Genomic DNA, 16006 nt, shown 5'->3' on the forward strand with positions numbered 1-16006 from the left:
TGCCCTCTCACTGCCCCAGTGTTGAAGGAGAATGAACTTTCCAAAGGCTCTCCAGTTAACCAGGCCAATGAACAACCCAAACTCCAAGTGGCTCTGGAAGTTTTTTCTAGGACAAAGTTGGGGGCGAGGGGGGCGGGAGGGAGGGGGAGGGAGCCAGCTCTTTCATCCGAGTGTCCCTTTTATAGCATTGGTGGACCAGCCTGGGGTGGGGGACGGAGGGTATTTTATAAACTATTTACCAGCATTCCTACTACCGTGCATGCCCGTTAATAAGATTAGTAATTAAAATGCTTGATGACAATTGGCAAGTGTGTTTTCCTCTCTGTGTAGTGGGTTGGGCTGGTCTCAGGCTGGGCTGGAAGAGCACCTGAGACAACAACGAAGACACGCGGGCTCCCTGGAACCCAGACACCCGCGAATACCCGCGCAAGGAAGCCTCTAAGAAGCCTCGGGAGCCTGTATCCAGTGCGCAAGGAGCCGCTGCTAAGCGCGCTGGGAGCCGCGATGGTGGAAATGGAGAAAGCCCGACCTCAGTGGAGTAACTCCTTAGAGTTTGTGTTCGCCTGCATTTCCTATGCAGTGGGACTGGGGAACGTCTGGAGGTTTCCCTACTTATGTCAAATGTATGGAGGGGGTAAGTGAGATTTTCGCTTGTCCTCTCCGTGTTGGAAGGTTCCAGACATGATCGTGCTGCTAGTCTTTTATATGCAGTTGCTGGGTTGGTTTGTTGTTTTTCCTTTTTTAAGCCGAGAAGTACAGGTGTCCATCCTTCATCCCCCTTACCCGCTGGCTCTAAGTCTTTCTCCCCTTACCCTGGAGTTCTTTAACTTCCCTAAATAAACGTAGACCAAACAACCGCTCACCACTCTTCCCGTTCTTTTCAGCTAAGCTGTCGACAAGAGAAAGAAGAAAAAACGAATCTTAATAAGGTTCTCCGTATGCAACTGACACTTCCCTTCCTCTCCCCCTGGAGATCCAAGTCACTGCTGTTCTTAGAGCCCGGGGTGGCGGAGTTGGGACTTGGGGATACAGGTCGCTTTAATGAGCAGATGAAGGAGGCTGATATTTAAATTACAATGACCAATAGAAATATTGGATAAACCCTTACTTTCGGGGATAAGAGAAGAATGGGAGTATAGTCTTGGCTGCTACGTTGCCTTCCCTACTTTGAAACTTGGCCCCCAGCCTCCAGGACCCTGGCCAGCGGGCACTAGAGCCTCCTGCCAGCCTTTGAAAAAGAAAATAAATTGCATTGATCTTAATCCAATTTTTAAAAATTCAGTAAAGAGTTTTGGAATTTGGTGGGGCTTTGGAGTTCTAGAACACAGAGAAGGCAGAGATTCTCAGGCTTCTTCCACACATGTTTTCCGTACCATGTTTTTTTTTTTTGTTCCCTCTTTTGCATGTTCCAGCATAAGGAGAACAGCCAGCTCCCCCACAAGGGGCTGAAATAATGTTCTGACATTTCATTGAACAACCTATAATCTAAAGTAATCTTAAACCACAACATTCTCCAAAATTAAGGCATGGAATCTAAAACCCAAGCCTATACTTTTGTATTTGAAAAGCACAGATGATTGCAAATATCTAGGAGGTTGTATGGTACATTAGAAAGGATGCTGGGTTTGGAGTTCAGAGCATATAGGTTCAAATTGTGCCTCTGATACTTATCATCTGTGTGACGTTGGGCAAGTCATAAGTGTCCCTGAGCCACAGTTCTGGAAAATATGGGTTTGGACTAGATCAGGGGTTCTTAACCTGGGGTCCATTGGTTCTTTGTTTCAGGATGTCTGTGAACTTGGATGGCAAAATTTACATCTTTGTTTTCATTCGCCTTTGGTTTCCTTTGTATATTATTTTGTGCATTTAAAAACAATATTCGAAAAGGTCCATAGGCTTCTCTAGGTTACAAAAGGCTTCCAAGTAAGATTAAGGTCTCCTAGGCTAGATGAGCTCTGAGGTCCCTTCCAGTCTGAATCTATGATTCTGTGATTTACCCTCATGATAGGAAGTGATTCTAGGTCCCCATGGCCCAGCAACATAAAAAAGGTCAAATCTCAAAATTTGAGATAGATTAAACATTCACGCAATGCAGTTACTGGAACTGAAAGGATGTGACAAGCTACTCCACACACTTTTTTCTAAATCCTCTGTTAGCTGCATCTGTGGGTGAATGAGTCCAGGGAGATATGGGTCTATTTGCCCATCTTTGGGAGGCATTGAAATAAAATTCTGAATAAGAATGACATGCTACCTGGGAAACTTCAGGACCTCATAGCCCCTCCTTGGGAAAGGACCTAAGATTTACATCTAAGTATAAACCAAAGTATTTCACTGTTGTTGATTTGCAGGTGAAGGTAATCTGAGCTTATGGAAATAGTTCAAGGATCAACCTCCGTTCTTAAATGAAAGGAGATTACCTGACCTTTGTACAAGCAATTAGTTCTTGCCTAACTTTGGAGAGAGAGTAATACAGAATGGAATCAATTTGTACCACTAGATAGGGAGTCAGGAGACCCACGTGTGAATCCTGACTCGTGTGCTTTGTGACCTTGGGTAAGTCTCTTCACCTGTCTGAAGTGACTTATCTGAAAAAGACTTCTCTGAGTTTTTTCAGAAAATCATCTATAGAATGAAGGGGGTGCACCAGTTCATTGCCAAAATCTCTTCCAGCTCAAATATTCTTCAGTTCTAGGGGGAGAAGAGGAAGAGGTAGGGAGGTAGGGCTGTTCTTCAGAACAAAGTCTGAGGTTCTGTCATCCAGTGCCTGCTAAGGCGGTAATTTTTTCATGCATAGCTGTTAGTTTTTCAAGAGCCACCTCCTGCAGGAAGCCTTCTCTGATTTTCCCTGCTCCTGCCCCACGTAAGTCATGACCCCTTCCTCTCTGGTCTCTCATCCCTTTTAACTTCTCCATTACCTATGGCATTCTATGACTTGTGTCTGCTTACATCCTCTTGCTAGACTAAAAACTAGCAAGGACCTTGTCTGAATTCATCTCTGTCTCTCCAGCACTTAGCATAATGTGCTGCGTATAGTAGGTGTTTTAACCAATGTTTGATGGATTGGAATTTTCTGGCTTCACTGTAAGATCTAAAATTGTTGCCAGGTTTATATGGAAGTATCAGCCTGGTTATAAATGCCCTTACTTCCTCTCCCACCCCCACCCTCATGCCCTTGTATATAAATTTCTTCTGGAGTCAGAGGACCTGGTTTCAAATTCTACCTGTGATGCTTATATGATTTTGGATTGCTTCACTTCCCTGGGCCTCAGTTTCCTCATCTGTAAGATGAAAGGGTTTGGAATCAGAAGAGATGGGTTAAGATCCTAACAGCTCAGTACAAAGAGAATCACTTCCCATCTCTGGATCCCAGTTTCCTTATCTGTAAAGTGAAGGGGTGGGCTAGACGGACACTCAGGGCTCTTCTAGCCCTTGGTCCTTTAATCCTTCCTCTGAGGGTGTCATTGAGTACCTTGACTCCAGACACCTTTCTTTGTGCCTTGGGCCCCTTTAGCAGAGTCTGGTGTAGCTTGTGGACTCCTCAGAATAATGTTTTAAGTGCATAGAATAGAATGCATCAGATTACAAAGGAAACCAAAAGTTAGTACAAATAAAGATGTCGTTTTCCCCTATCCAGTCATTCTCAGTCATGTCCGACTCTTCATGACCCTTTTGGGGGTTTTCTTGGCAAAAATACCTTAGTGTTTTGCCATTTCCTTTTCCAGCTCATTTTACAGATGAGGAAACTGAGGCAAACAGGGTTAAGTGACCTGCCTAGGGTCACATTGCTGGTAAGACTCAGAGGCAGGATTTGAACTCAGGAAGACAGTCTTCCTGACTTCAGGACCAGCGCTCTATGCAATATGGCACTCCTTAGCTTCCCCTGAAATCCATCCACAGACCCTAGGTTAAGAACCTCTGATCTGGAGGGAGAGAGATGCCATTCTTCCCCAGGCCTTTGCAGTAGAGCAGCCAGCACCGGCTCCAACACGGACAGCTCCATCATGTTTTCCTTTGGAAATAACCTTTGCTGGAGACCTTGGGGCCATATTCTGCAGACCTGCTGACTTGACCAAAAAGGGATTTGATGAAGCCTTGGCTAGTTGATTTTTTGAGGTCACACTGATGTTCTTTATTTGGAGTTTAATCTCCAGAATTAACATTCCTTCCACTGGGCTGGGCCTTGGAAGGCCTGTGAAGGGATGGAAACCCAAAGAAATGAACCCTGAGCTCTAATCCATATTATTCTGGGAATTATGTGCTGGCTGTGTGGCTCACAAACAAGTCCTTTGTTTGGAGGCAGCATTAGGGGAAGGCCCACTCTGCAAGGCAGCTGCTTGCCACTGCCTTCAAGCTTCTCTCAATCTCTCTTGTGGTACGCTTGCATAAGCTTTTTGCTTTTTTGGCTAAGAGTGGGGTTACAAGTTCTCTGGGTTTGAAGCTATAGTAACAGTAACAGCTCACTATTACAAAGGCAACCTGGTTAGTTTCCATTGCATTTTACTTTATACGTTTAAAAACATTAGAGATCCATAGATTTCATGAGTCTGCCCAAGACATCCATGACACACAAAAAAATGAAGGACCCCTGGGGTTGGGACTAAATCTGTGGTTTCACTCATATAAGAACCTTGTGGTGGGAAGAAAAAAAAAAAACTTTCTCTCCCAATACAGGTCAGCACTTCTCTGCTATCCTAGATCACTAAGAAGTTCAGTGACTTGTTCAGGGTCACACAGCCAGTATGGCATCAGGATGGGACCTGTGCCCAGATCTTCCAAGCTCTGGGACCTGCTCTTTCGATAACACCAGGTTGCAGGATATGTGTCATTAAGCCTGTCTTTAAAGATAAGAGTGATTGCAGTGTCCTGCATCATATGTCTGAAGATGTGGTCCAAGGTAAAGTCAATAGAAAATGTATGTGTGTGAGAGACATCAAGATAGACAGAGAAACAAAGAGAGAAGGCGTAGGGGAGAGAAATCAGAGAGAGGAAAAGAAGGAGGGAGAGAGTGGAGGAGATGGAAAGAGAAGGAGGGAAGGAAGGGGAGAGAGAGAGAGAGAGAGAGAGAGAGAGAGAGAGAGAGAGAGAGAGAGAGAGAGAGAAGAATCAGGGACGGGATTCTTGGTCAGGATTGGGTTGAACTGGGTAGGGTCCTTTTCAACTCTAAGGCAGATGAGAGGCATAAGGAGGTATAATTGCAATCCAATCTAGTAACAAATTTAATCTGTCGAATGATGAATGAAAAATAATTAATAAATATTAAGTATTTGTATGCTAGCTAGTGGAGAGAAAGATAATACTACAAATAGTCCCTACCCTCGAGTAGCTTATGTTCTACTGGTCACACACACACACACACACACACACGTGTTTGTATGTATACATTTGTACTAATATACAAGCACATACATATGATAATATATATTAATGAAGAGATAGGTACTGGCCTTGTGATTTCATTGACATAGGGAATGTCCAGATGAGGAATCTCCCTCTACCAGAGCAAATCAAAACCATTCTGAAACTTACGCTCTTGGAGAGTTGCCCAGTGCATTGAGAGGCTATGTGTCTTATGCCAAGTCACACAGCTAGTATGTGTAAGAGGCCAGGTCTTCCTCCTCTAGAGCCAGCTCTGTGCCTTCCGTCCCCCTTACCTCCACCTCTTTCTGTCTCTCTTCTTTGTCTCTCTGTCTCTGTCTTTCTCTGTCTCTGCCTCTCTCCCTCTGTCTCTGTTTCTCTCTGTCTCTGTCTCTCTCTTCCTATCTATGAGTCAGCTAGGTAGAACACTGGGCCTAGAGGTAGGAAGACCCAAGTTCAGATCTGTCTTCAAATACTTACCAGTTGTGTGACCCTGCGCAAGCCACTTAACTTCTGCATGCCTCATTTTCCTCATCTGTAAAGTGGAGATAATAAAACTACCTGCCTCACAAGTTTGTTGTGAGCACCAAGTTGAGACGATCTTTAGCACAGTGATTGAGACAGCATTAGGCCTATCTAAATGTTAGGTATTAGCTGTTTAAAGAGAGCATTATTGTGGTTGCTGTTGGTCCTCTTACTACTAATAAAGGCTGGAGGACCACTTGGCTGGTATGTTGTAGAAGATGATGTCTGTCTGAGGTCCCTTCCAACTCTGAGACTCTGTGAACCCAGAATAAGTGAGAGCTGGCTGGGATAATTTGTGAAAACTTCCTAACCGAAAGTCTTGCCTTGAGCCCTGAAGGAAGTGTTGTCACACACCTGTGTACACACAGCCCTATTGTTACCAAGAAGGAATTAATTGGATCTTGTTTATTTAAGCTGGTTCCCTAATTAATAGTTTGTGTATCTTCCTGGTATAATTTTAATCACAATAGTAGCAATTATAGAGCTCTTTAAGGTTTACAAAGGGCTTTAACATATTATCTCATTTGACTTCTACAACTCTGTAAGGTAGGTACTATTATTATCCCCATTTTATAGACGAAGAAATTGAGGCTGAGAGATTAAGTGCTTTACTCGGGGCCACACAGCTAATAAGGGCCTGAGGCAGGATTAAAACTCAGATCTTCCTGAATCCAGGTCAGTCTGACATTGTTTTCACTGCACCATCTTGTTGTTGTTGTCGAGTTGTTTCAGACTCTTCATGACTCCATTGGGGTTTTCTTGGCAAAGATACTGGAGTGGCTTGCCATTTTACAGCTAAGGAAACTGAGGCCAACAGGGTTAAGTGACTTGCGCAGGGTCACAAAGCTAGTGAGTGTCTGAGACTGGATTTGAACTCATGAAGATGAGTGAGTTTTCCTGACTTCAGGCTCAGCACTCTGTCTACTGCCCAACCTAGCTGCTCCAATTTGCCCAGAATCACATAGCTAATAATAAAACCCAGATTTTCTTGATTCTAGGTCCATCCTTTTGTTCACTGCACCTAGCTACCTCTAAATAGGCAGTGTTCTAGGTAAAGTGCTGGACTTAGAGTGAGGGAGACAGCTTTGAATCCTTCCTCAGGTACTTACTATGTGACTCTGGGCAAGTCACTTCAAAAAGAAAAAAAAAATCTCTCAGTGCCTCAGTTTCCCCTGTAAAATGAGAGGGTTGGAATTCAAGATTCCTTCCAGTACATTATCCTCTCGACTTCATGTGACTCTAATGGAAAAGACTTCCCATGATGGAGATTCAAGAGCGAGCTAAGAATATAGGAGGGGGAAGTAATCTTGGGATGCTGGCATTTTCTCTCTCTAGAGGGATTTTCTATGGGGCTTAATATCAGATTGAGATGTGAAGGTCTCTGAAGCATCTTTGGGCCATTCTGTGGTTTGAAATCTATGGCTGGGATCTAAGTTAGGGTTAGAGTTAGTGGCTCAGTATAGCCACATCGAATGACCCTGCACCCATCTCCCTCCCATCCCCATCACACACAAACACACACACACACACAGAGAGAGAGAGAGAGAGAGAGAGAGAGAGAGAGAGAGAGAGAGAGAGAGAGAGAGAGATTTCTGGATAATTAAGCCCACACCCAGAACCACCACTAGAGATGACAGGGTTGGGTCCAATCAGAGTTTGGGAGCTCCCCTATCCCAACTTTGGACTCACTGAAATCTAATTAAGGTAAACATTTGGAGCATCCTTGAAGGAGGCAAGGAAAGGAGGAGATATCACTAAAGAGTGACAAGCCATTTGAGGGGAATGGTAGACGGGGATGGAGGACCTGACTGCCAGGATATGGATCCTGTTTGTATAGGGGCCAGCCACTCTTCTTACAGGCATCACCTATAAGTGATGCGATGCCTTCTTCCTGGAGCTGCTGCTGCTGAGGTTTGGTGGAGGGGATGCAGGGACCCCGCCCCTCAAAGACTGGAGTACAGGAGACGGTTGTCTGGAATGAATTCACAGACTCAAGCATTCTTTAAGTCAAAGCGGCAAAGGTTTATTGTGACGACAATATAGCGAACGCAGCTCCTTAGGGAACTTGCATACCTTAAGGAACTTGTCACTTAACAGGAACTAAAGCTTACATGGGAAAAGTAGTGGATTAACTGACAGATATGCTAATTGGGTGATTTACAGCCTTGGTCATGGGCATCATTTACTACTGGAAACTGGGAGAAGGGGCTTCTCAGGGGTGTATTCTTGCAGCAAAATAGCTTTGAGAGTTCACGTGTATATTTTGGCCTATGGATTAAACATGATAGCTTTGGGCATCAATACATGATAATTCTGTGGTTACAAGATAATCCTATTTTTATAAGATAATTTCTTCAAAGGTCAACTTGTTCTTGTGATAGGGAAAGATAGTTTGTTTTACTGGAACCTGCTCATGAGTGATTAATTGCTAGGCATAGTGTCCTTGGACTGGGGAGAAAACTCAGGGACAGCATTTCGAAGCTAGGGAGAAGTGTGATCTTGGAACTGGAGTCCAAGCACAAACACCCAAGCAGCCCATCATTGCCACCTTTCTATGTCATTCCAGCTGTCTGCTTTCCAGTAGTAGCATGCGGTCCCTCCAAAGCATGAGGTCGATGGGGACTATAGTGTGTGTGGATGCAACAAGCCAGTGAGCTAGAAGTCAGAAGACCTCATTTCAATCTGTGCTTTTCCACTTTCTAGCCATGTGATCTTGAGCAGATTGCTTCTTTTCTCTGAGACTCGGTTTCCTCAACTGTAAAATTCAAGTGATAGTACTTATACTGGATTTATCTCAAAGGGTAGTTGAGGGAAAGGTCTTGGTAAGCTTTAAAGCATTAGAGAAATAGGAGATGTCTTTGGACACCCTCTAGGAACAGTTCTATCTGGACCACACTGACCGAACTTCTGATTGGAGCAAGTGACCCTACTTGAGCCCCCTAGGAGGTTTTACTATCTAGAAGGAGAGTGGAGGTTCCACCTCAATTCTGCCATGTCTGGATCCCTAGATCAAGGCTCAGCACCAGTGCCATCTACTTTCTGAGGACTCTTGCTTATTCTTCCTGTTGTTAGAACTTGCCCTACCTCACCCCCACGCACCCCTTGCCCTTCCTTGCCCCAATTCACCAAGTTTTTCTCAAAGGATCATAGAATCAGACCTGGAAGGGAACTTAGATGTTACCTAGTCCAACCCTTTTACAGATGAGAAAACCCAGGACTAAAGTGAAATGGTTTGCCTAAGGTAACACAGAATATACCAGGATTTGAATCCAGGACTTCTGATTTTAAACCCAGTACTCTTTCTACTGTACCCCACTGACTTTTTATTTTCATATACCTTCTATTTCTTTATCTGCAAACATGTTTTATCCCCCAAGCAGAATGTAAGCTTCTTTGAGAGCAAGGGCTGATTCACTTTGGTATTTGTATCCCCAGGGCTTGACACGTAGGAAGGAGCACTTAATAAATGTTAATTGATTGATTCATTGATTGCTTTGTGTTAGCCCAGTTGAGGAAAGATGCCATTCTCAAAGTGGGATGAAGGGAATATGGGCTACTGCATATGATCAGAATCATATAACTCCACAGGTTGAAAAAAAAGTAACTCCACAGGTCAATTGGGCATTTATCTTGTGACCTTTGGCATGCCATGACTTCAGGGACTTTTAGAGCAGTGGAAATAGGAAGAATAAAACTAAGGCAGGGTGACTAGGACTTTGACTCAGGATGCTAAAATTTAGAAGACAGCCTTTAGTGTTTTAGTAATGTAAAAATAACTGAGCTTAATATCTAATTAGCAAAATTAGTTAAAAGCATAACCTCCAAGAGCTTTCTGCACTGACAGCTGTCTTCCCCAGGGGCTGTACTCACGTGAGTTCCTCCATAGCCCAGCTGTGTCCCCACCCCGTTGTGATTTGTGCCTCTTGTTCCAGGCACAGAAAGTACTAACTGCAGCTCTCGGCATGGGGTGGCAGTGATCTGTAACCCCTGGACGCTCCCTGGTGGCAGAGAGCCTTGGATTCCAGCCAAGTGCTTAGTGGATATTGTCCAGCCCCTTTCTCAGTTGCTAGCTGAAAGACTCTCACTTTTATTTCCTTGGCCCTGTCTTTCCTGGCCTGGAGCAAAAGTTCAATCAAGCTTGCTATAATCAAAAGTGAAATGTTTCTGTGGACATAGGAGCAAACCTCTTGTCAACCACCACTTCTGCCCACAGGAGTGTGGACTCATGGGCCAGGATACACCACTGCCCTTTCCACCAATGAAAACTTGGTAGAGACCAAGCAGGACCCAGGACAGAAGATGACATCAGCCACCTTCACCCTGTCCATTTCTGTGCCCAGGCTCAGCTGACATCACTAGTATCCTCTCCTTCAGACAATTGTGCTAATGTCCACATGGAAGGATGTAGGAACCAGCCCAATTGCGAATAAAGGGCACATAATAGCCATTGAGAATAAATAACTATTGACAAGTTTAAAGGAGAAGAGATGCCAGCACAAACCCAAGTGTATGTAAATCTATCTCATAGTAAATTCCTTTTATTAGATCTGTGTTAAGACCTCTCAGTGAGGATGCACTCTACTGATGCGCATCTGCACCCTGTCGTTTAATCCTTTTAAAGAGATAACTGACACACTGAGAGACTGAGTAATTTGCTTGGGGTCAATTGGCAGAGATCCAATGTAAACCCAAATCTTCTCATTCCAAAGACAGTTCTCTAGCCACCAGTCCATTCTGTCATTAATTTCTGTTATTTAATAAAAGGTTGTGTCTTAGAGAGGGAAAAAAATCTCACTATTTCCATGCCCAGAGGATAGGTAAGTTTAATTGCTGAAATGACCCATCTCTTAAGAGTCACCACAGCTCACCTGGTGGCAATGTGCGGAGAGTGCCTCAAAGGCAGTAAGCGTATGAGATTATTCAAAAAGCTATTTGGTGACAATATACACTGGTGGTTCTCAACCCTTTTGGTCTCAGGATCCCTTCATAATCTGAAAAACCCAAAGAATTTTTGTTCCCTTGGGCTATATCTAGCAATACTTATCATATTTGAAATTAAAGCTGATAAAATTTGAAAATATTTATTAATTAATTTTAAATAATAAAACAATTACATAACATAAATGAGATTTTAATGAAAAATAACTATATTTTCCAAAACAAAGACAATCAATGAGAAGATTGGCATTGTTTTATCTATCTTTAGGAGTCTCTTTAGTGTCTGGCTTAATAGGAGACAACTTGAGTCTCATATCTGCATTCAATCTATTGTGAAGCGAAATGTAGTTTCATTTCAAATATATGAAGAAAATTGGGCCTTGTAGAGCTATATAATTGAAAAAGGGAGAAGGCAAATAATGTAGTAGTAGTAGTAGAAGTAGTAAAGTGGTTTTGACTTTGCAGACCCCATGAAAGGTCTTTGAGGACCCCAAGGGATTCAGGGACCATACTTTGAAAACTGCCCCTCAGTGATATCTAGAATGTTTTCAGCTAGCACAAAAGTAATTGAGGGGTGGGGAGTGCTCAGAAGGCACTCTTGATAAGAAAGTGTTTCAGTAAAGGGATAATCTGGCTCTTCTAATCCAACCCTTGGGAAGGAAGTAGAAAAAGAAAACAGGTAGAAAGAAGCAGAGCCAGTATTTGAACTCGGGTACCACCCCGACATGTATCTCACCAGGTCTCCCTTCGTGACCAGGGGCACACATTTGTGAAATGGTTTATTGGAGTTGGAGAAGGACTCTTCAGCCAAGGACTGTCAATCAGTCAACAGTCAACAAGCATTTGTTAAGCACCTACTATGTGCCACACACTGTGCTAAGAGTTAATGAGAGAAAGAAAGGCAAAAAGAAAGTCCCTACCCTTAAGAAGCTCACATTGTAATAGGAGAGACAACATATAAACAACAAACAAAATATATACAGGGTAAATTGGAGGTAACCTCAGAAGAAAGGCACTAACATTGAGGGTGGTAGGCAGCGGCTTCTTTTTTTATTTAAGAAAAATGTTATCATTCTCCAATTGATAAATGGTCAAAGGATATGAACAGGCAGTTTTCAGATGAAGAAAGTAGAGCTATATATAGTCATATGAAAAAATATTCTGAATCATTATTGGTTAGAGAAATGCATATTAAAACAACTCTGAGATACCTACGGAAAACTATAGGACTATGAGAAAGAAAAAAACAAAAAGAAAAAAGAAAATAGTATCTGCATTCAGACTCCAAAATTCTTTCTCTGGTTGTGGATAGCATTTTCCAACATGAGCCTTTTGGAATTGTCTTAGATCATTGCATTGCTGAGAAGAGCTAAGTCTATCAAAGTTGATCATTACACAATGTTCCTGTTACTGTGGACAATGTCCTCCTGGTTCTGCTCACTTCATCCAGCATCAATTCATGTAAGTCTTTCCAGGGTTTTCTGAAATCTGCCTGCTCATCATTTCTTATTCCATTACATTCATATACCACAACTTATTCAGCCATTCCCCAATTTCCAATTTTTTGCCACCACAAAAAGCATTGCTATAAATATTTTTGTACATGTGGATCCTTTTTTCTTTTTCATGATTTCTTTAGGATACAGACCTAGTTGGTAGTGGTATTGCTGAATCAGATGGTATTGCACAGGTTTATAGCCCTTTGGGCATTGTTCAAAATTGTTCTCAAGAATGGTTGGATCAGTTCACAATACCACCAACGTTATTAGCATTCCAATTTTCCCAGATCTTCTCCAACATCTATCATTTTCCTGTTCTGTCATGTTAATCAATCTTGTAGTCTTTCCCTTTTGTTCTGATTCTTCTTTCACAACATGACTAATGTGAAAATATGTTTAATGTGATTGTACATGATAGCCTATTTCAGATTGCATGCTGTCTTGGGGAGAGGGGAGGGAGAAAGGGAGAAATAAATTTGGAATTCCAAATCTTTTAAAAGTGAATGTTGAAAACTAAAAATTAATTAATTTTTTAAAGAAAGAAAAATTTTAGTAATATATTAATATTTGGGCAAAGTTATTGCAATGGGTGTGAAAGGCAGACAGACTGTTAAAGGCTATAAGAAAACAAAAAGAGTTTTAAATAATGAAAACATTAAAGTGAGCATCTGGAATTTAGGTTAATGACTAACAAATCCATAAAAGAAGTTAAATTTGGGGCAGCTAGGTGGCCCAGTGAGTAGAACACTGCCCCCCCCCCCAGTCAGGAGGACCAGAGATCAAATCCAGCCCCAGACACTTGACACACTTACTAGCTGTGTGACTGTGGGCAAGTCACTTAACCCTGATTACCCTGCCTTCCCCCTCCAAAAAAGAAAAAAAATAAGCTAAATCTGAAGATTAGATCCCATATTAGCACCCACAGTATCCCTGGAAGAACTTTACTTTTCTCTTTCTTTTCTAATAAATCCCTTACTTAGCTCTTTCCAAGGAACGACACTCTCAAACCACAATGATTAACTTAATTTCAAGGTCTTGGGAAACACTATCATAAAGAATGTAGGCAGCAGAAAATAAATATTAACTAAAATTTGGGGGAATTTTACTCAGGAAACATCTATATTATTTTACCTGAATTAATTACAGGATCTATGGGCATCCTAAATACTGAGTTCAAGAAAGGTTTATGATTTATAAGTTTTACTAGTGGAAATAGTTTAAAATGAGCACATGGAATACTATTCCTACCAAATTTTTCCCCCATAAGTTATATTTACAATAAAGCCATAATGAAATAGTTCATTACACTTGTTTATTACACATTAAGGGAGAGAGCAAGGATGTCTATAGGTCTGATGGTTTAGCATCCAGTTTCTTGTTAGTTCGTAGTTTTAATAAAACAAGCAACACGTCCTCCCAGTGTTCAGGACAATGCAGTAATGATATAAAATTCTCCAAGGAGAATCAAGGTCAGTGGAAATCACGTGAAATACTGGTTCACTTAGGAATAAGTGCTACATTAAAAACAAATAATACTATGCATGATCTTTCTACTGAGCTCGGTATGAGAAACTAACAGTAGAAACAGATCTTCTGGCAATCCTGTGAACTCCTTGAAGTTTGGGAGATGTGTCAGCAGGCCACGGTCACGGCTTACTCCTCAACAAAAAACATGCCTGGAAGAAAGGGTATTCTTCAATGCAGGGGAAATGAAAGCAAACCTGGATATATCTGGCTGAAATTAAAAAAAAAAACACCTGGTGCTGATGAGAGCATAAATATTAAGCAGAGCCATAGTGCTGGCAGCAGCAAAGAAATGGATTTTGGATCGGGCTGATTTACATAGCTCGTTTTCTCAAATTGTCTTCAATTTAAAAAGTGAAATGCTTCATTATATCTTGTCAGAAATAACTACAAAGATGACAGAGTCCTACACAGTTTAAAGACACAAAGAGGATGCTGAGTGACTAGATGTCACTCCAGGAGCGGACTTTTAGTAAGTTGGTCCTGGGACAGATACCAAGGAGTGACGCTTGAAGGAGAGGAACACCGCGCAGTTGGCGGATGAACGGAACAACGTCCCATTCCGACACGGACTCTGAGACCCCAGTGTTTTATCTCCCACTGCTTCTGCCTCTGTCTTCACAAATGGCAATTTCAAAAGCACAAAGTCCTCTGGCGATTGGATCTGTCGGAAGGAGACCCTGGGGGGGGGGGGGGGGGCATATATCTAGCTTCTCATTCTGTTCCTGAATATATTTGATGTTTTCATAAAGAACCTTCTCATAAAGTGTTTCCATGCGCAAAAAGATAGTACATTCCGTCAAACAAGCTAAATAGCCTTCCAGGTAAGGTTGGCTCCCAGGCTTTCTGCTTCTGCACAAAGGTTATTTGGAGTACCAACAGTTTCTTCAAGCTGCTGCCTGTCAAGCCGGTTCTCCGGCTTGTCAGGGGACTTGGTCTGGAACTGGCACCGGCTGCTACTGCTGTAGCGTGATGAAGACTTTGCCGGACATGGGCGCAGGCTGAGGCTTCTTGAAGGGCTAGTGGGCTGGGCCAGGCTTGGGAGGACAAGACAACACAGGTCCCCTCAGGCCCAGGCGCCGACTCCAAATCCTCCCTTTTAAGACTTCGCCCAGCTCAATGGGAACCTCTTTCCTTTTCAGGCACCCAGGGCCCTGCCCCTCATCCAATCAAAGCCTACTCTCAGGAAAGGAGCAGACAACTCATTTATACTTCATAAGAGTCATACGGTTTGGGCCAAGAAGGGATATTAGAGATTGTCTAGTCCTACCCTCTTCTTTTTACACTTGAAGAAACTAAGGCCCAGAAAAGCTGAATTTGCCTAAGCTCATGCACCTGCTTACGGTCAGAGTTGGTATTCGAACCTGGGTTCTCTGATTCCAAGTCCGGGGTTCTTGCCGCTGGTGAATGCCTCATCTCTCCTAAGGGTATTGCATTTTCAGTCCATCATAGAATCAGTCCACACAGAAAGGCTCAATTGGGGTCATCTCTGAAATAATACCTAGTAAGTAAACACCTGTTATTGTTCAAATTTGCCCAGACCAAGAAATGCAGCAAAGCTATTGGTCCGACCTAGTGTTTGAATCTATTAACTTTCCCCACAAACCCATCGCTCTTCCAAAGTTCCATACACTGATGAAGGCACCACCAGTTCTTCCAGTTTTCCAGGTTCATAACGTCAGTGTTATGTTCCTCACTCCTCACTCTCCCCACCTATCAACCCCCGTATCAACCTCCGAATCCTGCTGTTTCTGCCTCCACATCTCTAAAACCCAGTCCATTGTCTTGACTCACATAAACACCCTTCACTTCTCACCAGATTGTTGCAACAGACTTTCAACTGGTCTCCCTGCTTTACGTCTCTCCCCACTCCATTCCATTCTCCACACATTCATCGAAGTGTTTTTCCTTGCCCATCACACCCCCTTACAGAGCCCGACACATAATAGACACTTAGCAAATGCTTATTGTCAACCGATTGCTTGATCTAGGATTCCCTTAGCATCACACTCTAGTCACCTGACCTTACTAGCTTTAGACCAATAATATCTTGAGTAACTGAGAGGAGACATTAGTTTGATGATTTAACAACCGTAGAAGTAGAAACCCTGAGCCCTGCATGACTGCCTCTTTTTTAAATTGGTGATGAATCTCCTGCCCCT

The 16006-nt window shown here is 42.7% G+C and overlaps 1 protein-coding gene and 1 pseudogene across 3 annotated transcripts in view; one reads left to right on the plus strand and one right to left on the minus strand.

The window, feature by feature from the left end:
- The first annotated feature begins 473 nt into the window (after positions 1 to 473).
- SLC6A20 (solute carrier family 6 member 20) overlaps positions 474 to 16006 on the plus strand; it is a 54004-nt gene continuing 38471 nt past the window's right edge. For all 3 annotated transcript variants that reach the window (XM_036758343.1, XM_036758344.1, XM_036758345.1), the window contains exon 1: positions 474 to 634. In XM_036758343.1, the coding sequence (XP_036614238.1) occupies positions 505 to 634 (130 nt within the window). In that variant the 5' untranslated portion in view covers positions 474 to 504. The remainder of the gene's footprint in view (positions 635 to 16006) is intronic.
- Positions 14314 to 15260, minus strand: LOC118850049 (annotated as a pseudogene).

This window comes from Trichosurus vulpecula, chromosome 5, assembly GCF_011100635.1.
Source record: "Trichosurus vulpecula isolate mTriVul1 chromosome 5, mTriVul1.pri, whole genome shotgun sequence".
Lineage (NCBI taxonomy): Eukaryota > Metazoa > Chordata > Mammalia > Diprotodontia > Phalangeridae > Trichosurus > Trichosurus vulpecula.